At 37.5% G+C, this 26,384-nt stretch overlaps 1 protein-coding gene across 5 annotated transcripts in view; it reads left to right on the forward strand.

Annotated features, from left to right (window-relative positions):
- HERC2 (HECT and RLD domain containing E3 ubiquitin protein ligase 2) overlaps window positions 1-25,562 on the forward strand; it is a 110,950-nt gene extending 85,388 nt beyond the window's left edge. For all 5 annotated transcript variants that reach the window (XM_021412211.1, XM_021412244.1, XM_021412227.1 and 2 more), the window contains 15 exons: window positions 2,259-2,473; window positions 3,212-3,389; window positions 4,535-4,696; window positions 6,111-6,202; window positions 7,073-7,212; window positions 8,208-8,395; window positions 9,050-9,247; window positions 11,445-11,528; window positions 17,841-17,982; window positions 18,794-18,988; window positions 19,099-19,211; window positions 20,063-20,253; window positions 21,869-21,974; window positions 23,192-23,404; window positions 24,561-25,562. In XM_021412211.1, the coding sequence (XP_021267886.1) occupies window positions 2,259-2,473; window positions 3,212-3,389; window positions 4,535-4,696; window positions 6,111-6,202; window positions 7,073-7,212; window positions 8,208-8,395; window positions 9,050-9,247; window positions 11,445-11,528; window positions 17,841-17,982; window positions 18,794-18,988; window positions 19,099-19,211; window positions 20,063-20,253; window positions 21,869-21,974; window positions 23,192-23,404; window positions 24,561-24,833 (2,490 nt within the window). In that variant the 3' untranslated portion in view covers window positions 24,834-25,562. The remainder of the gene's footprint in view (window positions 1-2,258; window positions 2,474-3,211; window positions 3,390-4,534; window positions 4,697-6,110; window positions 6,203-7,072; window positions 7,213-8,207; window positions 8,396-9,049; window positions 9,248-11,444; window positions 11,529-17,840; window positions 17,983-18,793; window positions 18,989-19,098; window positions 19,212-20,062; window positions 20,254-21,868; window positions 21,975-23,191; window positions 23,405-24,560) is intronic.

The following is a 26,384-nucleotide window of genomic DNA, read 5'->3' on the forward strand; positions in this document are numbered from 1 at the left end:
ATTAAAAAAAAACCCAACACTTATATTTTAAAGAAACTAAACTGTAGCAGTTCTGCCATCACAACAGTGGAATTCAGTGTACTATAGCATTAAATACTTGAAACAGGTAATGCATATTTTAGTTCTCAATTCAAAACTATGATCAGATTTTGGAAAACAAAGAATACAAGTAACGTGCTCATAGAGTCTCACACAACATAACAGGCAGTAAAATGTGATGGTGATGATTTTTCCCTGATGGGAGAGAGATGTAAATGGAATCTGAGTTTGTTCAGGGCTGACTGAAAGTTAGATATTGCAGGATCTAATTTGCAGATACTTGAATGCTCAATGAAGAGGATGAATCATGCAAACATTTAGTGTAATGTATAGAGGAAAAAAATGAGTTTGTGAATTTGAAGATATCTTAATTTTGATACAGGTGGCAGCTTTGTTTTGAGGATGGGATATGGAATTTTAGCTAACCTTCTTGTAGCAGTTACATTCATCTAGTGATATACTGTAATAATTCTGTCCTCAGCAGTCAGTATCATCCTTGTTAATTTTTCACAAAAGCAAAAGGGACAGATTAATGACATTGCTTTTGACATCATTGTGTTCAGACAAATTACTTTTGGATAGACAAAAAGAGTAAAAGGCAGTACTGTATTTAAAAATTTGTGTGGTACAGGGTACGAAGAAGCATTTGTATTTGTGTGTGTATTCCATAGAAGAAAGAAAACTGGAGTAGTAATGCTTGAAAGACACCTGCAGATGGTTGGTGATTTTAATAATGTATCATTATTACACATTACTTTTACAAAATCAGCATTAGGATTTAAAAAAAAAAAAAAGCGCATTAGATCATTGACAGCTCATATTGACTTGAATGTAGCCATATTTTCATTCCTGGCATGAGAGGTACTAACTTGCATGTGTTGTACTTTCAGGTGTAGGCAACTGAATGTTCATGAGGGTAGGAAAACTAAATGTGTAGGAGTCTAGAATCCCTGGCTTATTGGGACAGGATTAGAAACTTTGAAAGTGTAAAACCTTCTATAACAGGTTCAATTTTTATGGAGGATGTGTGCAAATAATCTTATATTTTTATTATAAAACTTTAATACAAGTTTGAAAATCTAATGTAGAATTTTATTTGTATGTTTATATAATCATGCGTTTCATTAGACGCTGATCTGATTTTTTTTTGGCAACACAGATTGAAATTGGTGAAAAAAAATGTCTGTGTTTAATTTTTCCTTCATTAAAGTTAGATTGCATTGCTACAAAAGAAGAGTGGAAACTTGTTTTTCCAGAATGTATTTATGTGTCCCTGACCTGGTATGCTGAAGCAGGCTAGTGTAAAATTCCTTGTGTAAAACCGAAGAGTTGCATGATATAACTGCTGAGTCTTATCTGTTTGGACTTGAAAATTCACCTGAATTGCAATGGGAAACATCTCTTTTTGAGTGCAAAACAATTAATAAGCAAAATTAAGTCACAGTTACATTGATAGGTAGAATTGTTCTTTCTTCCAAGACCAGCTTCCGGAGTAGGAAAAGTAGACAGTTTTTGGAGACACAAGATCTTCTTCAGGTCTTAAAAAGAAGCAGAAGGCTTTAAAGCTAAGCACGGACTGAAAGTCATTATGAAGAATTTACTTAGCTGTGTATCAGGTCATCTCTGAAAGCAAAAGAAGCTCATGTATATGCAGTAGAGATCACGGTAGTAGGGAAGGGGCCTTGGATGATAGGTGTCCTCTCTAAGGGGAAAAGAGATATGTGTATTGGAGGAGTTGTTCTTAGTTTATATTTGTTTGCAGTATGAACTGTTTCTGCTTCAGGTTTGATGAAGAATTTGTTGCCTAAAGCCAGTCTTCTCTTTCCATCTGTATTGATGTCGAATATTGCCTCTGCTTCGACTTGTTTTGCCTTTGTCTTTAGACTGTTGTTCTACAGTACTGTGATGGTCAAAATGAAAGCTAGAGTACTCCTCTTCTCTTTCTGCACATTCAAGAGCTTCAGTATAGAACACGTACTGATGTTGCCTGCTTAAATTAAGTCACTTAATGCCACTTTTATTTTGAAAGAAAAAACCTTTTCCTGTTAATGTATACATTCTCAAAAATTCCAAAAGAGGATATAGAGGCACATAAGAAACTTTTCTGGGGGGCTTTGCATTAATTCTATTCTAGTATACATTCATTAAGAATTCTCTATAGCCGTAGCGAATGTTGGTCAAGACATAAACAAAATTAAAGTTTATTTTTTATTCTATAGCTGTATGCCACTGGATATGGAGCAGGTGGTAGGCTTGGAATTGGAGGAACGGAGTCAGTTTCTACTCCAACTTTACTGGAATCCATTCAACATGTGTTTATAAAGAAAGTTGCAGTGAACTCGGGAGGAAAGCACTGTTTGGCATTGTCTTCTGAGGGAGAAGTTTATTCTTGGGGTGAGGCAGAAGATGGTAAACTTGGTCATGGAAACCGAAGGTAATGCTTTGTTACTTTTTAGAACTATCACTGGATATGTATAATAGTTGCAATGTATTTGAAGTGTTAAATGAATACTGTCTATATGTAGAAATGAATGTTAAGTAGTGATGTGGAAATGTATGCCTTTACATTGCTGAACCACAGAATTTTTGTCAGACAAAATTACTTGGATTTCTGTGACTAGATAGTATCTTCTAGCTTACCTGTAGATGCCGAAGTTCAGTGGATTTCCTTTGGGATCTATACTGTGGGTATGTGGCACTTCAGGGAGGCAGCAAAACTGCCATTCTGCTTCTGATATTCACTTGCAGTTACCTGCGTTGAAGAAGTTTTGTTGTTATAGACAACAGTATTCAGATACAAAAAGAAAAAGGAATGCTTAAGTCCATGGAGGAAATCAGTACATGTTATACTAGAAATTTTGATAACGCATGTTAAATTAGACTGATTTTCCAGAGTAAATGCTTAACTCTGACTAAGTTTTAGTGGAAGTGTTTCTGTAGTTTCATTTAACCCGTTATGCTTTAGTAGAACCAGTAATAAAAGACTTCCAGCTTTTATAGACCTCTAAAAGTTTTTCGGAATGAATAATTAAACATAAATCTTGATGTTAATCTGGAACAAAACTGAACAGTGAGGTAGGTGTCCTTGTACTTGTTTTGTAAAGCTCTTCATACGTTGGTTAACGTGAATGGTCTATTCCAGAAGATCTGTCAAAAGGTATTTTCATTTCAGCCCTTGTGATCGTCCTCGTGTAATTGAATCTCTGAGAGGTATAGAAGTGGTTGACATCGCTGCTGGTGGAGCACACAGTGCATGTATTACAGCTGCAGGAGACCTTTTTACATGGGGAAAGGGAAGATACGGGCGCCTTGGGCACGGAGATAGCGAAGACCAACTGAAGCCTAAACTGGTAAGAAAACTTTGGAATTCTGTATGGTCTTTTAGTCCAGTTCTTAACTGCTGATCTGTGACTTTTTGTATTTCTGCGCTGTAAAGAATAGAAGGAAGAAACAGTGGTATGCATTTGTAGAAAACGAATTGCTGCTCTAGAGAACAGAAATGGTTTGTAAGAGTGCATTAAAAGTACAGCTACAAAACTTTGCTAGACATCACTAAGCAGTTTATAAGGAATTTGTTTTAGAGAGGACTTAACCCTCCCTGCCAAACAAAACACCTCTAAAACCCAAACAACACTACCGTGAGTGTAAAGGACGTAACCTGTACAAGTTGTAAATGGATTACACGCTATTGTCACTTCCAGCTTGAGTGGGGGGTGGAAAGTATCTTAAAGAGGCATTAACCTGCCTGCACCCCTTTATAGGAGTGCTTTGCACTGAAAATAATCAGATGTTTGCATTCCCCTGCCCCTGAAAGCAAGGTCTCCCTGCCTTTGTTATACGACATCTCTCCATTTTCTTGGTTAGAATGAAAATAACAAATCTATAGATTAGTTTGAAGTATGTGAAATTCCATGCTGGTTTGGATGATGGATTGGGCTACCTCATATCCCTTGTTTCAAGAAGAATATGGATTAGGAGAGTGCGGTTTTGTGTGTCAGAATCCTTTTACTTTGTGAATCTCAATTCCATACGTGATCACTAGATGGCAGAATTTCAAAAGTCAGGATGTTGATTATATCCAGATAACAGTGAAAGGAGATTGTAAAATAGTGAGATGCTATTTGAATATAAGCAGTGTATTCAATACTTAATGTATGCAAGAGTGAACCGGAGAACCTGAACGCATAAACAGAATATAGCCTTTGTTAACCTTACATGTTTTGTATGAGTTATTTTCCCTGGCTTTTTTTAGGTTAAAAAAAAAAATATATATTTTTTTCAACAAGTAAAAAGAATAATCTAGTATTTAAAATATGTAGTTACTTTATGGGTTTGAAAAGAGCAAAGCCTTTTGACTTGAATTTATTTGCATGGTCCTGTCATGTTTCAGACTTTTAGTTCCAGTGATGCTTCTCTCCAAGTTGGGTTTGATTTCTTTTATGAAACTAAGTGACTGAGTCTTTGTTGTAAACAAAAACTGATGATTGCTTTACAGGTGGAAGCTCTCCAAGGCTATCGTGTGATTGATATAGCCTGTGGCAGTGGAGATGCACAGACATTGTGCTTGACGGATGATGATACAGTCTGGTCCTGGGGTGATGGAGATTATGGAAAACTTGGGAGAGGAGGCAGCGATGGCTGTAAAGTGCCAATGAAGGTATTTGAATACATATTTTTCATTGCTTTATAAACCATAAGGTTAGTAGAAATCAGTGAAGACACATATGTACAAACTTCTACCCAGCTTGGGACATCAGGATCCTTCATAGAATAGAATGGCCTGGGTTGAAAAGAACCTCAAAGATCATCTAGTTTCAACCCCCCTGCTGCTTGCAGGGTTGCCAACCACTAGACCAGGCTGCCCACAGCCATGTCCAGCCTGGCCTTGAATGCCTCCAGGGACGGGGCATCCACAACCTTCTTGGGCAACCTGTTCCAGCATGTCACTACCCTCTGCATGAAAAACTTCTTCCTAATATCTAACCTAAATCTCCCCTGTCTCAGTTTAAAACCATTCCCCTTGTCCTATCGCTGTCCACCCTCATAAACAATTGTTCCCCCTCCTGTTTATACCCTCCCTTCAAGTATTGGAAGGCCACAATGAAGTCTCCCCAGAGCCTTCTCTTCTCCAAGCTAGACAAGCCCAGTTCCCTCAACCTTTCTTCATAGGAGAGGTGCTCTAGCCCTCTGACCATCTTAAACATCCTTTTGATGTTAATAACGAGCTTCGTAGGATACCGTGACTGGTCTTCAATTTTTGTGCCTGAATAGAAGTTGGTTTTATTATTTTCTTTTTTTGAGAGCATTTCTGGTTCCTCTCAAAAGGTTAGATATTTCCCAAGGAATATTCGTATTTCAAACAAAATCCCTGTAGCCATCTAATTTGAATAACAGCAGTTGTTATAAAGATTAGCAGTGTTTGTGTTTGAGAATAACATGCAAGTACATGAGTGTCGTTGTGCACAGTTTTTAGTCCAGAATTGCACCTTTTTTTTGCATGGGTACAGGTGTACCCATTCCCTTTCCTAATGTACAAAGTCTACTGGCCTGTTCCTAGTAGCAGGTTTTTTTTTATTGCATGATGTAACGCTATTTGAACATATCTTATTAGTCTTGTTGATTATCAGTCTCATAGGATTGATGATAAAATGATATAAAGACATATATAGAATGAGTAGGAACAGTGTATTGCAGGTTTAAGTATTTTTACTATGTCAGCAGAATCACATCCATGTCAGAGGAGCTAGCAATGATTAATGTTGAGTAGTTGGAGACAGAGCCTTACTATTTCTACTAAGGAGATATTGCTGCACGTAAAATATTAGTTAAGATCTTCAATACTTTTCCAAATCTGAGCTTCTTTTGAATGTTTAAGTAGTAGGTAGTAGAAAGATAAAAGGAGTGGAATTCTGTTAAATGATCTGTATGTACATTTTAATTCATAAGCTCGTGTCTGAGCACTGTAACACTTAAACAATTTATTGTACTAAAGACATGCCTAAACACAGGATGGCTGATAAAACTATAGTCTCCATAATTGATTCTTATTTTATTTGCTATTATTTTCCTAGATTGATTCTCTCACAGGCCTTGGAGTGATTAAAGTAGAATGTGGATCACAATTTTCTGTGGCTCTTACCAAATCTGGAGCAGTGTATACCTGGTAAGTGTTTTGTATTAGTTATTTGGACAGCATTAGATGTAACCTTCTTTGCAACAAGTATTACTGTTATACTGCCTTCACTGCTTTGATTTTGTTCCAATGTGGAAAAGTCTTTTGAGTTTCTCTGTTTTAATTAGCAATAAAATCTACCAGTTTGAGGAGTGTACTGTGGTGCCATTTGCATGAAAAACTAAAGTGTTTTGTCATGGAGACATAATCACAGAGTTGTCGTTCAAGGCATTGACCACTGTGAAATGCAGAAGTTCCAAGGTCATGAAAAATGTAAGCGCAAAGTGTCACAGAGTCTGGAAGATGGCAGCATAAATAACAATTTCATATATTATCAAAACATATCTGACTTATCTGAGACTTTAGATATCTAGTTCATTGTTTTAATCTTCTTTTGCAATTCCAAATTGTGTGGTTTAAACATCTACGAGACTAAAGTGTTTAGAAAGACAAAGCAATATACCTTCCAAACACTGCCTCCATGCAATATCCGCAAACTGTACGAAGTTACAGTCTTGGAAGTCGATACTGCTTTTGCAGCTGATAGAAGACTAATGCTTGAGTCTTACCCTTTTATGAGAAACAAAAAAAAACCAACAAAACCCTTGTGAATGTGGTGAAAGGACCTGAGAAGAACAAGCTGGAACCGTGGATTAAGTATTTTTATTGTAACAGCAGAATCACATCCATGTCATACGAGCTAGGGATTATTAATTTTGAATAGTTGGAGACAGAGCTGTACTGTTTCTGCTAAATATCAAATATTTTTGTTGGACTATTTATAAATACTTCTGCAGGCTAAATACAAGACAGTCTGTGTTTCCATTCTCGGTTTTGAAGTGTTCCATCTTCTCTGTGCAGGGGCAAAGGAGATTATCATCGGCTGGGCCATGGATCTGATGACCACGTTAGAAGACCACGACAAGTGCAGGGACTGCAAGGAAAGAAAGTCATTGCAATTGCTACTGGGTCTTTACACTGTGTTTGCTGCACTGAAGACGGTATAAAAATCAAATACATTACTTAATACTGAGTTTGGGGAGGGAATCAAAAAAGAAAACTTTAAGTTGAATATTGGAAGGCTGTCTTTGCTAAAAATGCTGATCCTCTAAGCACATTTACATATTTTGTTTGCAGGTGTTGCGTATTTCTTGAGCAGCAAGTATGTCACTGATTTACAGTGATCACTTAAAAACAATGGAAGGTTTTGAATTAATAAAAATTAAGCGTTAAGTTTTGTAAATGCTCATGATCAAAGAAAAATACAGAGCTCAAAAAGTAATTACAAGCTGACCAGGGAGTAGAATGAATGGATTTAGCTTTTCTTCAGGGTAGTCTGAACTTCCTGAGGTGTTTTAACTTGGTAAATGAAGTGTTGCACAAACAACATTGCTTCTTGTAAAGTAGGTTGAGATACCAAATATTTCCAAATTTAATTAACAAGTCTGCACAATAACTGACTATTGTGTAGATGCTAGTGAAATAGGATGTAGTTGCGGAAAATGAATGCCCTGAAACAAAGTTACTGTTTTTAAAATTGTTTTCCAGTCGTAGAACACTAAGCACCCATTTTAATGTCCACTCTAATAACATAAGCCACTACAGACTCTCTTCTCTTATGCAAAATGATGAGTCTTTTCTAGCTCTTTTTTTACCATCAGCTTTTTTTTTTTTTTTTTTGCTATGAAACTGAAGTACAGACTACTTCTGGTGTATCTGTTCTCATTCTTCTGCGCCACCATTTCCTGCTGTTCTGCAATAGAACTTTGTTTTATAAACTGTGAGGAAATTGATGCATTTAATACTAGCTGCTATACTGACATATCTGTGGCATTCGGTTTTACCTGCAGCTGATACTGGATTTCAGGATGGCTGTCGGTTCTAGAAATCTTAATTACTATCCATGGTCTCAACTGGTTAAATGATTTCTAAATGCTTATTTAAAATAAACAGACAAGTTTCTATCCTCAGAAGTAATTTTTTTTTCCTGGTTTAGGGGAGGTGTATACCTGGGGAGATAATGATGAAGGGCAGCTTGGAGATGGAACAACTAATGCCATCCAAAGACCACGTTTGGTTGCAGCACTCCAGGGTAAAAAGATCAACAGAGTAGCCTGTGGCTCAGCACATACTTTAGCTTGGTCAACCAGTAAACCTGCTAATGCTGGCAAGCTCCCTACACAGGTGATATTTTTGGCTTACTGCATTCAGTTTTTAAATGTATGTAGTATGTTTGCTGTTTATCTTTCAGCAGACATATTTCCTTTCTAAACCTCTACATCAGTTTAGTGTGCTTTGATTTGGCTTTGAGCCAGTGTTTTAATTCCATATTTCCAAAGAAAGATTCTGTTTTTTTTTTTGAGTGAGGAGGAGTCTTCATTCAGTTGTTAATCCAATTCTGAAGAGTAAATTGGAAAGAATTTTAATTCTGTATTCCACCTGTGAAAATCTTCCACATGCATTCATCATTACTTGCTTTGCACTGAGAGTGTTTTGAACATTCAGTTTTTCAGCTGTAATGATGGTGCATAATGCCTAGGTAGAGTGGTGGCAGGATGTCAAATGTGTCTATTTATTGATAAAAAAAAAAATTGTTAAATTTAGAATAATGAGAATAATGTAACTGTCGTATTTCTAATACTTGCAGGTGTTTTCAGTTTAGATGTATACTGTCCATATCTTTTAGACACAACTGGATTCCGTATTAAGTTCTTACACTGTGAATAAATAATACCTGAACTTCTCATACAAATTTACGTAGAAATCTTAAGTTGTTGTTCTGTCTAGTAAGATAAAGGATAGAATAATCCTAAATTTTTGAATATTACCTTCTTATAGGTTCCTATGGAGTACAATCATCTACAGGAAATACCCATCATTTCACTGAGAAACAGGCTTCTACTGCTGCATCACATTTCAGAACTCTTTTGTCCTTGCATTCCAATGTTTGATCTTGAAGGAAGACTTGATGAAACTGGCCAAGGACCATCAGTTGGGTTTGACACACTACGGGGAATACTGATATCACAGGGAAAGGTATTTGTCTGAATACGTTTTTAAGGGAGTCATTTGTAATTATACTGTTCAAATGTACTGCTTAAACTTTTTCTGAAGAAAATTGAACTCTTATCTTAATTTGTTCTGTATGTTGTATGTCAGGACGTATGCATTCTGGTTGTGCACATATCTTTCTTCACGAATGTGTTCTCTTTATTAGGTTTTCCTCTGCTTTTTTTTTTTTTTGTCATGATTCTACTGTGTATTGGTCTTAAAAAATAACTATATTGTAGGTCTTCTGCTTCTGGTGTAGCTAAATTCTTTTAGAGTAATCACTGTGTTATTCTAGAGAAAAAAAACAAAACCACAAGGTAGGTTTCAAATAGCCATTGTCTGCTTTTTGTATTTCGGTTGCACTGATCAGTTGATATAGTATTTGATCTAAAGCTCTGTGCAAGCTTTATGGCTTTAGATGATGTTAAAAGAAAGACAGGATGCCTAGGAGTTCAGTCTTTAAATGGATGAGTAAGCACGGACTGTCAAAGCTGTACAGAAAATCAGTCATGAAGTCTAGATAATTAAGGTTCGTGAAGAATGCAACATTAATTCAAAACTTCAGTTATGGAAGGCCTTTAAAAAGATGACTGGCCTTCAGTATGATCATTAGCTTTTGATCTGAATTTTCTCACTGTCCTATTAACTTGCCTGATTTAAAAAAAGAAAAAAGTGATTGCCATATGTAAACAGATGAAACCTGCTAGGTGATCTTATTGAAACTAGAAGCAGTCAGTTTTTCCTCTGCAGTGCTGCTCTGTATCCTTACATAAGACACATGACCTATCATTAGACTCTTTAGAATGTGTTGTCTCACAGTCTCTCTTTCTCTAGACCCCAGTAGAAGTAGGTAGTAGAGAAATCTGGCTGAGTACATGTTTTGTTAGCCAAGAGAAGACCGCAAGTTTTCATCAAAACCTAGACTTTAGAAGAGCAAAAGAGAAGTCCATTCTATTCATGATACTTAGACATCTTAATGCTATTAATGGGAGTCTTTATGCAATTTAAGTACGGGAGTTTCTGTGTAGGAGGAATATTCAATGTCATTTGCTTTACAGTGTTCAGAACAGTTGTTGAAAGATTTCAGATATGCCTGATACCACATTTTATCTTATATTTTATGTCAAAAGCATTCATAAGGGATGCCAGAAATTGTAAATGTTGTTTTTGCTATTACAGAAACATGGTAGGATATACTGCGCAGCTAGAATACTGCAACTGAGGGCCATACGCTCTTTAGATGGGATAGTCAGAGCAAGAGGGGAGGGGATCTGACGTCTGTGTTAAGAAGCAGATAGGTTGTGAAGAGCTCTGAGAAACAGCCATGGCCAGTTAGAGAGCTTGTGGGTTAAAATCACTGATAAGACCAATAAAGGATCTCTGGGGTCTGCTATAGGCTGCCTGACCAGGATGGACCCTGTGGATGGGGCCTTCTTGCTTCAGCTACGAGAGGCATCTTGATCTCATCCTGATGGGAGATACTAAAAAACGAACACCAAAGTGTTTTTAAAGCTTTATTGAAACTGAAACTGTAAAATTGGATTCAAATATTTAGTGAGAGAAACTCAGATACAATTTTTTTTGGTGCAAATTTAATTATTTTTGTTTATTTATTTATGTCCTTCCCTAGCAGGATGGTTTCCCCTTTGACTTCTTGATTGTTTTTTTTTCCAACTTTTAATTACATTCATATATTAGTGCAGCATAAGTTAATTTACACTCAGTAGCACGTTGGTTGCCTAGTAATAACTGAATCTGGATGCAGTACAACTTTTCAAGCCACAATTCTGTGTGATACAGGAGAGATTTTCTTTAGTTTTTAGTGTTCCAGATGTTTCAGGTGTGAATTGTACTAGCCCAAATAACATGCTCCTTAACTAAAATCTCACAACTTTATATTCTGTTGCTCTTATTTGTTTATTTTTGAGCATTTCAAAAGTATTTGAGGCTTGTTGCCATGTCTTCTAAAGAAAGACTCAAGGGCTTTATGCCTTTTCCAGTGTTTTGTGATGTACTTAGGAGAAAACTGCTGAAGAATAGTATTGTAGCATCAGTTTGTCTGTTCTGTTGAACTCTTTTTTTTCCTGAATTGAACTAAGAGTGTGCTTATCTGTGAAATATGTGCAGCTTTCTTATTTGATTACAATCTTACTACTAAATTTTTTGTATTTTCCTTTATTAGGAGGCAGCTTTCCGAAAGGTTGTGCAAGCAACTATGGTGAGAGATCGTCAGCATGGGCCAGTTGTTGAGCTCAATAGAATACAGGTATCTTAAGTTGAAGATTTGATTTTAATATATGTGTTTAGCCACCAGTGGCTCAACATTCGTCAGATCCCTTCATGTTTCAGCTGTTTGGTGTCTCAGTACTGAGGAGTTGGATTTATGTTGGAGGATAAAACAAAGAAGCTTGTTTTCTTTTCAGTATGTTTTCATCCAGACTGTAGATGTATGGGGGAAGGGAACACTTATCAGTGTATGATTTGGACTATAATGAGCAAAGTATGTCCTGCTTGACAAAGGATTGCTTTTTCAAAATTCACTGTATTAGATGATTCAAGAGAGCTGTGATTCTGATGCCTTTCTTACCTTCCAACATGGTCACATGAATTATTCCACTGTTGCTTTCAGAACAGAGGATGTGAAGGGTTATGGGGGGAACAGGAAGAAGGCGCTTCAATATGATTAAGAAACAGGCTGATTCTTGTCCTGGTCATTGCATGTGATCATATTGATTGCTGAACTGTTTGATATAAAAGGGCTTTTTTTCCTTATCACTGCGATTAGAAAATGTAATGTTGTGCCTTAGGCCAGATAAGGCTTTTTTTTTTTTTTTTTTTTTTTGGTCTGTAGATATTTCTGTAACAGAATACTAAAACGATTGTTTTTGTTTGAATGGACTGATGTTTGGTATTACAGAATCCTCGTGTTTCTTTCCTTTGTGAAGTTAGAATCGAGAAACTGCAAAAACTTTGAATAATTATTTCTCAGTGAGCTGAAATACCTTCTGTTTTGGCTGGATGATACTTTCTACTCATTTGCCATTTTTCACAGGCTCTTAAAACTTCTTCTGGTAATGTTATGTGATTAAAATATGTTGCTTTAATATGTAATTTGGGAAGCTGGAGGAAATGCCAGTAATCTTCTCACTACTTGCCTTTTTATTTTTATTTTTGGAGGGGAATTCAGAATAAGCAGTGCAAATATTTAGCTTTAAACTGGAAACAAGTGATTGGGTTTTCAGCTTGTTTCCTAGTGTCCTTCTACTGTTGTTTTAATTATTAAAGATGTGTTTCTCTTATATTCCTGTTCATTAATTCAGTCTGTCTTTAAATTTAGAAAAAAACTGGTAGCTTTGAGGCTCTAATTTTCATAGCTTCTGTAGGAAATGAGATATTTTGTAATACAAGTTTTTCCTAGATTTAGCCAAGACTAAAAAAGGCTGTGCTTATAATCTGCCCTGCTTATACAGTACCAAATGTGGGTTATAATCTCTTGAGTTAGTTTTTGCAGAGAATGAAAAGTATTGAATGAAAGAACTATTTGAATGAAACTATTTGATCCTTTAAGTAATGATTCAAAGCTGCTTTATGGAGTCTCAAACAGCTACAGAGTTTTCATCTTAATTGTAGTTGGGAGCTCAGCTGCGGTTAGACTTGAAAATTCCTTTACTGTCAAAAGATACTTCTTACAGTTTGTAAATTATGTGGTACAGTCAACTCACTTCTTCATCTTCCATTGTGTAAAATAAATGGATAAGATTTTAATTTAAAGTTGTTGTGCAGACACTGACTTGTTCTTCAAAATGCATAGGTTGCTCCAAAAGCAATGCCTGTTTATTTCCATGGAAACTACAACAGCTTCAAAAAGCACAGTAACAGTATTTGATAGAGAACATTCCCAGCACAAAACACTGGTTTTCAACAGTCACCACCATTAGCTGTGCATCTTTGTCAGCAATGAGCAAGAGCCTGCATGCTGCACTGGTAAAAATCTGCACCAGTGGAGGTGACAGCTGTGCATGGCCATCTGGAACATGGCTTGTCCTTCATATCTCTCATGCCACTGCTGAAACACCCCCCACACCACCTCAGTATGCTCATATCCACTGTTTGGTCTTCGTACATGTTCAGCAAGTATCAATGAATGTCAGCGAGCGCCTTTTTTTTCCATGTGGTGGAGTTCAGTGACACACGTTTGCTTCATATGCACTTTGCCCCTCTGCTGCCATCTGTCACATGGCAACAAAATGTAACAGAATACTGTGAGAAAGTTCAACCTCTACTGCATCACCACCGCCATCTGCCTCATCTATGGGCTAGCATAATAAAATAGGAGGCATTACTTTTGGAGCAGGCCTTGTATTTTGTGAACTTAACCTTCTTTTTCAGTGGTTTCTTTGGAAATGCCAGAACTGGACATAGCAGCTGTCCAACTTGTGTAAGAGCAAGCATGAGGACAAGCTTGAATGCACTTGGCACACTGTTGAAGGATTGTGTAATGCCAAAGAATCCAAACAGTGCAATTTTGTCTGGGGATAGTCTTTTAGTGAAATGCTTCAAAACAGCACCTGGGTCTTTTTCTAGAAAGGTGTGATAGAAATATTCAAAGATTAAGCTGCCAAATGAACCAACATGGGTGTAGGGGGCTCCAGCGCTCAAGCTAATTTCTTGACCCTCTTACTAATAAATCAGATGTACCTAGTATTTAGTGGTGTCAAATGGACAGTGTGATGTTTAAGACACTTAGGCAGAGATGTTCTTACTGCTGTTAAATCATACCTTGCCATTGGATAAGTGAGAAAGTATCACAAAAGCTGAAAGGAATTTCCTCATTTTAAAAGGCAAGCAAATTTTAGTTATTAAGGAGAATGTGTGCTCTTAGCATTGCCAAAGATCTCCTGGTTCAATGTCTTCTGCAGTCTTGGGAGGAATGTTGCACTTCTGGATATATTAAATTATACAAGACATGAATGAGTGAATGTTTTGCTCTTTTGCAAGTGTTACGCTTCAGTTTAAATAACATTCTTCCTTCTTGGTTATTGCCTTGTCCCTTATCAAATGTGCTTTTAAAGAACACATCAACCTTCTTTTTCCTACATTGAACAAGCTAAGCTTTTATTTTGTCTGCTTTTGCAGACTGGGCTTTCTGTACTTCTGATCTTTTGATAATCTATTTTTTTGGTGCCATTTCAGTTTGAGCATAGTTAACTGAAAACTCAAGGTACAGATGATGTCTTGTCTGTGCTCTTGGAATTATCATGCTGATACTTCTTATCCGCTTTTGGAAATTGATTTCATGACATATCCTTGAATTGTGTTTCTTTTCTTCATAGATGTCTTCTATGTTAACAGTACCTTCTTCTCTTTCTTAGCAGATTCCAACTAACAAACTATCATCTTTTCTTAAACACTTTTATTAGTCCCTAAGTATGTGGCTTGACATAATACATTTCTCCCAGGCTGAAATTGGAGATCGTCCCACAGGATGATCAGTATTTCTCTAGGTACTCTGAGGATGTTTAGTGGAAATAGAAAGTCTTGTTATTCAGATTTGGAGAAAGAACTTAAATTTTGGTCTTCATCACTTAAAAATGCTGTAAGCAGATGACAGATTGATTTCAGTGCCTTTTCCCCCTCGTTGCAGAGATTCTGCTCACAATAACTGATTATTCACTGAGGCACATTTTTGAACTTGATTCCTCCACACATTGCGGTATGCTGCTAGTGAGCTGCTACGTTTCTCTGTGGTCCAGGAAAAGTTGGGTTCCCACAAGCTGCTGTCTTCTGATGGCGGACTGTTTTATGAAAGTTCTTTTTAGGCCTAGTCAACATGTTAACTTGCGTTCTATGCTAAAAAACAGCAGGAATGCTAGACCTCTATTTCAAATAGTTTGTATTGCATAATCTGTGTTTAGTGAGACATACTAAATAAGAATTATGTCTGGACCTGCTTTTCCTATTCAGTAAAAAAGATTCCACAGGTTACATACTACATCCCTAAAGGACATAATTTGGAAACAAGAGCAAAGCTTCATGTTCTAGACCTCTACAATAAAAAGTTAAAACACTGGTGGTGAAATGTGGCCTAAACAAATTTGAATTTTGCTGTTTTTCAGTGAAGAGTTCTGCTCTTTGCTAATAACCTAATAAATTTTAATATGGACAACCGTTTTTGTTAGCACAGCAAAATATCTCAGTGCTAGCAGAAGCGTCGATAATCCCTTGTGACATTCTTACGCTATTTTGTTGAAGTAAAGTCATAACTATTCCAGCATCTATGTGACCGGGTTAAATGCAAGCCCTGTGTTGCTAGTGAACAAGTACTAAATTAAATGTACTATAGGAATAGCAAATATGCATGCCTTCCTATTGACTTCAGTCTAGATTGTTTGCCATTTTATTGTCACTTAAGTCGTATTTTCAGTTTGAGACGTGAAATAACAGTGAATGAGCTACTGCATTTGCAGACCTTCTACTCATACTTACTCTTTTCAAGAGAAGACTCTTAGCTTCTCAACTTCATATTTCTTAGGCATCTAAATTCCTTAGAGATCCATTAAATTAAAACAAGTTAGTTCATGAGAAGAATATTGCAATCCGGGAAAACAAAAAACAAACGAAAAGCCCAACAAAAAACAAATTTACCAAATCATTATCTCTTTCTTCGCCAATAAAGGAAGAAAACTTTTCCTGTCTCTCCATTTGCTTCCAAGATGAACAGATAAAATGCTGAGTGGAGACAGATGAACAGTGAGCCATTTGAAATTAAAAATGAATAAGGTACTGGTGGTTGGGGGAACATAGAGTTCATTTTCTAGGGAAGAAAGCCCACAGAATTGTCAGTAGAGCTGGTAAGAATCATTCTGTCTAGCTGCAATGAACGTGCCCTACTTGTTTCATGTGTTTCCAGCTCTTCAGTGTAAAATTACTAAGGTCCAATCAACCTATTCGGAACAGTCATTCAGCATTTTACGTCAGCACAGGATGTGGTGGAAGCGCCTAGATAATCAGATACTGTGATTTTCATGTTTGTGCCAATTTCTTCTGTTACAGTGATAATTACAGTAATCACAGTTAAACAGCTGTGTCACAGAAATAAGACCTAGTGGAAGTTGGCACGCAGCTTAACCTGGAACCAGTGTCTTTTTCTGCTTGGTGTTTAGGTTGACACTATTTTCAACTGTTGGGAACATCCTGATTAAAAGTATGAACTGGATGAGCAGAGAGTGAGGTTGGCTGAGTACTGCCTGAATGGCCAGGCTAAGAGGGTCGGGTGTTAGTGGCACAATGTCCAGCTGGAGGCGAGTAACTAGAAGCATATTGCAGGGGTCAGTACTGGGTCCAGTCCTGTTCTAACATCTTCATTAATGATCTGGAATATTGGGCAGAGTGTGTCCTCAGCGAATTTTGTTGCTGACATAATTACGGGAGGAGTGGCTGATAGACCAGAGTTGTACTGCCATCCAGAGGGACATCAGTGCGCTGGAGAAGTGGGCTGATAGGATTTTCATGAGGTTCAGTGAAGAGAAGTGTGAAGTCCTGTGCCTGAGGAGGGACAGGCCCATACACCAGTGTAGGCTAGAGGCTGCCCAACCGGAAAGCTGCTTGGTGGGAAAGGCTCTGGGGGTCTTAATGAATGTTAAGCTGAACATCAACCAGCAATGTGACAATGCAGACTAATGATAAACTTGGTTGCATTAAGCAAGGCATTGCCACCAGGTTGAGGAAGGTGATACTTCCACTCAGCTTTGGTGAGACCACAGTTGGAACACTGTGTCTAAGTCTGGGCTCCCCAGTACAAGAGAGGTATAGACGTACTGGAGGGAGCCCAACAGAAAGGCCACAAAGATGATGAAGGGACTGGAGCATCTCTCTTATGAGGAAAGGCTGAGATCTGGGACTGTTCAACCTGGAAAACAGAAGGATCAGAGTATCTTATCAAGGAGTATAATACACCTGAATGGAGGCTGGAAAGAGTGTGGAGCTAAGTAGTAAGCTCCTCGTGCCCAGGACAAGAGATAACGGGTAGAAACTGGAACACAGGAGGATCCCTCTGAACACCGGGAGCACTCCTGTGCTGTGTGAGTGGTGGAGCAGTGGTACGTGCTGCTCAGAGGCTGTGGGGTCTCCTCCTTGGAGATTTCCAAAAGCTGCCTGGCCATGGCCCTGGTCACTCTGCTCTGGTTGGCCCTGCTGGAGTAGGGGCTGGGCCAGCTGGCCTCCAGAGGTCCCTTCTACTCTTAGCCATTCTTTAATAGTTCTGGCCTCCTAATAGCTACAAATCTTAAATTCTTTCATCTTCCTTTAAATGCTGAATATATGTAGTATGAATCTGCAGTGTCTATATCCAGGGATGATTAGATATGAAATAGCAATGAAAAATACTGCGGTGCTGTAATTTGAAGCTTGGCTCTTACTCTCTATGTAATATACGTGTATACAAAACACAGGGTAGACCTCTACAAATGTTTCACTAAACACATTAATGTTATAAATATCAATTTCATGTCTGATCTGCACAGGGATGCTGTCTGAAATACGTTCTTGTAGTGACTTTTATCATGTGTTTAATTTATAGGTAAAGCGTTCTAGGAGTAAAGGTGGACTGGCTGGACCAGATGGCACAAAGTCGGTGTTTGGACAGATGTGTGCTAAAATGAGCTCTTTCAGCCCCGACAGCCTTCTGCTTCCTCATCGTGTTTGGAAAGTCAAGTTTGTTGGTAAGAGGATTCTTCGTTTCATGCCATCTTTGCCTCAACTATTTTGTATCTATCTTTACTGGCTTCTTCTCTATTTTTGAAGGACCTGAGGAAAGGAAAGGGTACAGTAAAACAGTGTGTAGGCAGAGGAATGTGTTTAAAATGTTAGGAAATAATAAAACCTTTTAAAATAATTTTTAAAAGCCAACAAAAGCAACAAAAAAATCTGCAAACAAGCCTTAAGATTAGTGGAAATGAGGTTATAATTGTCCTCAAATCCCAGAGGCAACACTTTTACTTACGATGGGTATTTGCAAAACCTAAACCTATTTTTCAGTTGTCAGAATCTAAAAATAATTCAGACTGGCTGCTCCTACTTCATCGTTCTTTTCACAATTTGCATGTCTCTTTGAATTTTTCGATGAAATACAGTTTAGATTGAGGCTGCACTGTATCTACGGTATGTAAAATACATAAAATATATCTACTTTAAAATGACACGTAGGAGTCACATTGGTTTGACTCTCTTTCCCATCGCTATTGTTTTATTTTGACAAGTATTTAAAACAAAAGTGGTAGTTAAGTTCTGTCATAAGCATATTTATGAAACTCTGGTATGTTGATAATCTTCTGAAATAACTGTTTACAAGGAACTGGAGAAATCCAATTGCAAAAGAAAACATTAGGTGTTTTCAGAAGAACAGATGTCGCTTTTAGTAAATTTTTGTTTACACAATTATCCATGTAGGAGGAGATCCAGTCCATTTCAAGACTTCATTTGTGAACGTTTTTTGAAAGAATGTATATTTTTGAGCCTGTTTTCTTCTCCAAGGTGAATCTGTGGATGATTGCGGTGGAGGTTACAGTGAATCAATAGCAGAAATGTGTGAGGAGCTTCAGAATGGGCTGACCCCTCTGTTAATTGTGACACCAAATGGAAGAGATGAATCTGGAGCAAACAGAGATTGTTTCCTGTTAAATCCTGCTGCCAAGTCTCTCTTACATATGAACATGTTCCGTTTCCTGGGTAATTAGCAACACTGTGACATTCGACTTGCATTACATGTTCAGAATATTAGGAATCTATTAAAAAAAAAAAAGTAATACAAACACCTCCACCCTTATTTAAACTTGCAGGTGTACTTCTGGGTATTGCTATCCGGACCGGCAGCCCTCTGAGCCTCAACCTGGCTGAACCGGTATGGAAACAGCTTGCAGGAATGAACCTAACAATTGCTGATCTCAGTGAGGTAAGTATTTTGTTTCCGTATAACTTACAGAAGACAAGCAGACTCTAACATAAGGGGTTCTCTGGTGATTGGCTTCCCTGCTGTGCATATTTGTAGTGTTTTGTCTGACCTTTCACATTTCTGAGCTAGTAGATAAGGATCACTTGTACTCACTGTTACAACTGTAAATGTAAGTCTTTCTAAAGTAGTTAAATAACCTTTCTGAATTTGAGAGCATTCTCAAATCCATTCATGGATTTGACTACTACTAAGATAAATGTTTGTAGTCAAACTCTTTCTTGCCAGTAAATGTTTCCATAACTGTTAGTGTCTGAAAATGTGTTCAAACTACTACTGAAAATAGTTTGTGCCAACGTGCTGAGAATCACAAACTTTCAATTTCTGTTTACTGAATTCACTAAATGTGGAGTTAAGAGTTAGGTCTTCGTTACAAAGAAGAGTTCGTTTTCAACTACTGTCATCTGGAAATGTACTTACTGTAAAAGTACTGAGTCTTTTACATGTCAGTAAGGAGATTTCTTTTGTACCAAAACAACCATTGGATTTTGTAGAGTTGATTGTGTTTTTAAGCTTTAAATCCATTTCCTTATATAATACAGTTTCTTGGCAAACGCTCCCTGAAAGGTTTGAAATCCAGAACACGTGTGCTTTTCAACATTTCAGCATAATGAAATTTAGTGTAATATACCAAGCCATTTTGCTGTTTTGGAATTCACTTAGATGAGTTACGGTCAGACATTTGACAGAATGCTTTTGGCAGACAGTGCACGATGTCATGCTTTTGGTAGGAAGGACACACTGTTGTAAGGTGCTAATAAACTGACTTTAACTGAGGCATATTTTTTCAAAAGGTTGATAAAGATTTTATTCCTGGGCTTATGTACATTCGAGACAATGAAGCTACATCAGAAGAGTTTGAAGCTATGAGTCTTCCATTCACTGTGCCTAATGCAAGTGGTCAAGATATTCAGCTGAGTTCCAAGTACACTCATATTACACTGGATAATAGAGCTGAATATGTGAGGCTGGCAATAAACTACAGGTTTGTTGAATAAGTCATTCTAATTATTTAAATGAATAAGCATCTTCTTTTAAAAGTATTAGGCTTGAAGCCTTACCTTATATGCATTCTTTTATGTATTTTGTTCTTTTAGCTCTTTGTGAACAGCACTTTCAATACTACTACTCTCACAGTTGTGTTTTTTTTTTTTTGTACCATCAATTGAATCATTAAAGTTTGAGAAGACCACTAAGATAATCTAACCAAGTAAAGAGCGGTCCCAGCTGAATTGTTTTCCTGTTCTCATATAAAGTGGAATATGCAAAATAAAATGTTTATACCCTGGACACCATAAAATAAGCCTGACGTCTATGTGCAGAAAACTAAATTCATCCATAGGAGCCAAAAGCTGAACTTTGCACTAAACTCTGTGGGAAGTGGTTGTTCAGCGTTTGTGAACGTGGGCCTTTGGTTACTTAGATACCAAGATATCTAGTCTAGACCAGTAGACTGAACTTTTGGCATCTTGTTAAGTGAAACAATGAGCCTAGTAGCCATTGTACGTATTAAACTATGGAGATGAGATAATTTTGGCAAAAAACTGATTCATAGCTGTTTTATTCTCTTCACCACAATCGTCTGTTTTAGAGGACAGTTGTGCAAGACTATCTCATCACTATATATACTTAGTAGTTTGTAGTGCAGTATCTGCCAACGACTGTGAATTATAGTCCTTGCTTTCCTATTTTATTTATTTTATTTTTGCTATAAGTGGTTATGACCCAATACTTAAAGCTGTTTTTGACAGTAGACAGGAATATCATTTGTGATGGATAAATTATAGGTCCATATAAAATATCAAATGGGTCCTAAAGAATTACATTACCTTGAAGAAACACTTCTATTCTTTTGAAAATTCTGGCTGTTCTCAAAGGACACCTGCAGTTCTAAAGCATTTAACAGTTAAAAAAAAGAAATCTTTTGGGAAAAACATTTTAATACCAAATTTTTTAATTATGTGAATCTCTTGAGAGCAAATCTGGCATCTTAATAGAATCCGTGTGAAAATGTGGATGCATAAGTAAAAGTGTATCCTGAGATCTTTGTTTATTTTGATGATGACAAGCCTGAAGACAGGATGTGTCAGTGATGTGAAACTCTGCTTTGCAGAGTTCAGTGTCTTAAAAATGAACTCGACAGGGGAAAAAAAAGGTAAAATAAAAATCACGGGTGGCAACATCTATCACTATCTGAAAAGATGGTACATCCTTTCCTCGCACATCATGTTTTACCTGAGACCTATTTTTCTTTTACCATAATGTCTATCTAGTGTTAGGAATGTTTGAGGACACAGACATTCTTTTCCCAAGAGCATGGTGTTTCAATATGGGGTATTGTTCTATTCTCTCCAGGCACAATATATGAATAATACTGGAAGTAAAGTATCAAAAATACTGGGATACGTACAGTGAGATATGTGCTGTGCAGTATTGATTGTTTGATAAACTGGTATAGGTCAAGTATCTTGTGTGATAAGTGTTCCTTGGAACATAGCTAGAGACTTAAGGAGAAAGCATAACGTTTCCTAAATATTACAATAGTTCAAATAATTGCTGGAAATGGCATTCACTTAAATTCTGGAAATATGTCTCTGCAGACTGCATGAATTTGATGAACAAGTGGTGGCAGTTCGTGAGGGGATGGCCCGTGTTGTTCCAGTTCCACTGCTTTCGCTCTTTACAGGATATGAACTCGAAACTATGGTATCAATTTCTGTTTTTCTACTTCTGTCAAAATGAGTTCTGTTCTTCACTTATATCTTATTAATCCAAATTTGAATAATAAACCCTACATAATGCGATTTACAGTGCTCACTTGTAATTGTGAACACTTTGCTCAAGGAAATATTAGAAAATCATAGAATCATAGAATGGCCTGGGTTGAAAAGGACCTCAAAGATCATCTAGTTTCAACCGCCTTGCTGTGTGCAGGGTTGCCAACCACTAGACCAGGCTGCCCAGAGCTGCATCCAGCCTGGCCTTGAATACATCCAAGGATGAGGCATCCACAACCTCCTTGGGCAAACTGTTCCAGTGTGTCACCACCCTCCGTGTGAAAAAATTCCTCCTGATATCTAGCCTAAATCTCCTGTGTCAGTTTAAAGCCATTTCCCCTTGACTAATCACTGTCAACCCATGTAAACAGTCATCCCCCCTCCTGTTTATACACTCCCTTCAAGTACTGGAAAGCCACAATGAGGTCTCCCCGGAGCCTTCTCTTCTCCAAGCTGAACAAGCCCAGTTTCCTCAACCTTTCTTCATAGGGGAGATGCTCCAGCCCTCTGATTATCTTAGTGGCCCTCCTCTGAACTCATTCCAAGAGCTCTGAATCTTTCTTGTGCTGGGGGACGCAGTACTCCAGATGGGGCCTCACAAGAGCTGAGTAGAAGGGGACAATCACCTCCCTCTCCCTGCTGGCCATGTTTAATTGTTTTCTTAGTGTTCAAAAGGTTGTTTTTTTATATAGTTGAGCAGTGATGTAATGAATGATTTGTGGAGATTAAAAAAAAAAAAAGAAATATACATCTACCCCATAACTACCCCACCTTCCCCCCAAAAAACCTTACCAACCAGCCAAGAAAAAACAACCCTATGGCCTACTGAGTTCTTTATGCAATTTGGTGAAAGATAACAAGACCTGTATTCTTCCCAGGTAAATCGTTTGATTCTTTATGTGATTCAGGAAGATAAAAGAAGGTTCATTATTTTCCCCTGAGGGCAAGATATCTGTTTAGTATTATTGTAATAGGAGTCTCTGCACAGCGCTTCAAATATCTGAACGTTAATTTTGTCAGTGTAAAAGCTGATTAAATATTTCAAGAGAATGGGGGGAAAACAAATCAACTGCAATTGATTTGGTCAGACTTTAGTTTTTTAGTATTTTGACTTTAGTATTTAGTATTTTGTATTTTATTTTTCAGGTATGTGGAAGCCCAGATATTCCACTTCATCTTCTGAAATCTGTAGCAACTTACAAAGGCATTGAACCAACTGCTTCATTGATACAGTGGTTCTGGGAAGTGATGGAGTCATTCTCCAATACAGAGCGATCTCTCTTTCTACGTTTTGTATGGGGCAGAACAAGGCTGCCCAGAACTATTGCAGATTTTAGAGGGAGGGACTTTGTTATTCAGGTAAGGTGTGTGGGATGGGGTGTGGGGATTTTATTTTATATAGCTGGTTGTGGGGGAGAAGTAGCATGCCTGCTGTGATCTAACCCTGGTAAGCAGCTGAGCACCACACAGCCACTTGCTTGCTCCAGCCTTGCCGGTGGGATGGTGCAGAGAGAATCAGAAAGGCAAAAGAAGTTTGGCAGCTCCTGGGTTGAGATAGACTGTTTAATAAATTGTTGGGTGATGAAGGTGAGGAAGGGAAGAAACTAAAAAAAGCAAAACTTCTCACCATCATCTGACTGATGCCCAGCCAGCCCCTGAGCAGTGGCGGCCCCAGCAAACTTTACCCTGAGCTGTTATTGCTGACCATGATGTCATATGGTTTGGGATGTTCCTTCGGTCAGTTGAAATCAGCTGTCCTGCTTGTGTTCCCTCCCAGCTCATGCACCCCCACCCTCCTTGCTGGCAGGGCAGCATGAGAATCAGAAAAGACTTTGACTCCATGTAAGCACTGCTCAGCTAGAACTAAAATATTGGTGTGTCACCAACACTGTTTTCATCACAAATCCAGAACACAGCACCGTACTGGTCACTGTGAAGAAAATTAACTCTGTACCAGCCAAAAACAGTGCAATGATATAACAGGAGGAGAACAGGCCAGTTTTATTGAACTGATGTGAAATTATGTTATAGATTCGACAGTTCAATGAAGACGTAAAACATGTATAAATATTTCTCTCTTTTTCTTTATTTCCTGTTTTTAATTTGAGCAACTGGCTATTCTTTTTGATTCCCAGCTATTTGCTTCTTTAGATGTTAATTTTTTTCCACTGTCATCAACTGGCTTTTCTGCTTTTGTTCAGTACTTCATTCAGCTCAGCACCCATTTCAGCTAAATTTGAAAACCACAGTCTTCAATTCGTGTTTTGGTATTTTTAGAATAACGGAATCTGTCTTAGATTGTTCCCAATTACATATTCATAATCAAAGAAGCTTATGCTTATGTTTTTATTTGCTTAGTGTAGGGAAGATGAATTTGGTCTTTTCACTGTTCTTTTAAGAAATGGCAGTATCACAATCTAACATGCTTTTTAAAAAAAATTTACAGGGATCATGTCAGAATTTATTTGTGGTTTGGACAGCAAATTAAAAATACCGTGTTCTTTGTTTTTGACAGGTATTGGATAAATATAATCCTCCAGACCATTTCCTTCCTGAGTCATACACTTGCTTTTTTCTCCTGAAGCTACCCAGGTATTCCTGTAAGCAAGTACTAGAGGAAAAACTGAAATACGCCATTCATTTTTGCAAGTCTATAGACACTGATGATTATGCCCGGATAGCACTGACAGGGGAGCCAGCTGCTGATGACAGTAGTGATGATTCTGATAATGAAGATGCAGATTCTTTTGCTTCAGACTCTACACAGGACTACTTAACAGGGCATTAAAACAGAAATAACATAAGGGATAGCTGTTACAAGCACTGAGGCAAAATGCCGAAATGATAAGCCAAGAACAGCGTAGGGCTCAGAGTATAGAGTGTGTAGTCACAGGAATGGTAATCTTCTGAAAGCTGGGAAAGAGTGTTTGCTACACATGGTAGGAATTAAGGGTGACAGCTTAAACCATCAGCTTAGAATAAATGGCACAGTATATGGGCATTTAACATTTATTTCAAGAGATGAAAGCGGCCCCCCATAATGCTGCACTACATTTAGAACCTTTGTGTTTACTGAAGTGTTGTAAATGTTTATATAAATAAGGTAGTGCAGCATCCAAAAGGCAGTGAAACCTTTAATTTGTGGGTGCAGTAGGTTTTTTCATATTGTGTTGTGTTCTGTGCATCTTCTTGATTGTATATTGGAAATACTGTGCAACAACTGAATGGAATTATAAATATTTCAATTAACTTTACTAGAAGTTTGTTAAAATTTTTTGAACATTGAATTAACATTACTCCTTGAAATTCTTCTATAGATAATAAAAATGGCCAATAGTTTCACCTCCACCCCTGGTTTGTATATTTTAGCTTATGCATTATTTATCTCAAATTTGATACCTTTCTGTGAACAGCATCATAATTCTTATCATGGAAAGTGTACTGTATATAATTTGTGCCATGTAAATGCAAAAGTTATAATTTCCCTCCAAATAAAAAATCTGCCACAGAAAAAAAAGTAGTATGTGTTTTTCATGGTCAGCCAGCTGTTCAGTGGGATGAACATTACTTCAGCTCAACTAAGAAATGTTCCTGTTGTTTGCATTTGTTTGTCACGTGCTGCTGTTCAACCAGTATATGTCAATAGTAGTAGAGAAAAAGGGTAAACTCAGAGTAAGTCTGCACAACATGTTAACAGCAGTGATTATGGCCACTTTGTTTATGCAGTTCCTAATGCTGCTGTTGTCGGTAATGGTGAATTTGTTCTTGTACACCTAGGAAAAAATTGCTTTTTAGGAAATGCAGGGGATGGATGTCTTCAAATGCTTTCAAGTAGAAGAGTATGACAATATGCGCGCAGCATTGCCCTGAGAAATTCAGAGTATTTTACAAGGTTAACCATGAGATGTGAGTCCAGAGTTTAAACATTTTGAATAACTTGTTGAAGTCAAGTGGCATTCAGGCAGTATTGTGTGAGTGCACTAGGTTTTCAGAGTAGGAAAATAAGAGTTAGTTGTGCCAGATCACTAGTATTTTACTTTCAAAATGAGTAGAATGTGGAGCTTTTCTTCACTAATTATTAGGATAGCTATATGCAAATATTTAACCTTCTTCAACTGAGAATTAATTCTTTAGTGCTTGTATATGGCTCCTATTCCAACTTCTGTAAATTTAAGTATTAACTGTGATCATGAAATGACTTTTCCTGAGGTATACTTGATATTTCAAAATAGCGATGAAACAATTTGTTGTTAAAATGCCAGAGTTTTGAAATCTGTCAGCTTTAAAGACCTCTATTTAGTGCTGAAGTTCTCCTGTGGTGACTGTCCCTGTCCTGATC

This window comes from Numida meleagris, chromosome 1 (assembly GCF_002078875.1).
Source record: "Numida meleagris isolate 19003 breed g44 Domestic line chromosome 1, NumMel1.0, whole genome shotgun sequence".
In the NCBI taxonomy this organism is placed as follows: domain Eukaryota; kingdom Metazoa; phylum Chordata; class Aves; order Galliformes; family Numididae; genus Numida; species Numida meleagris.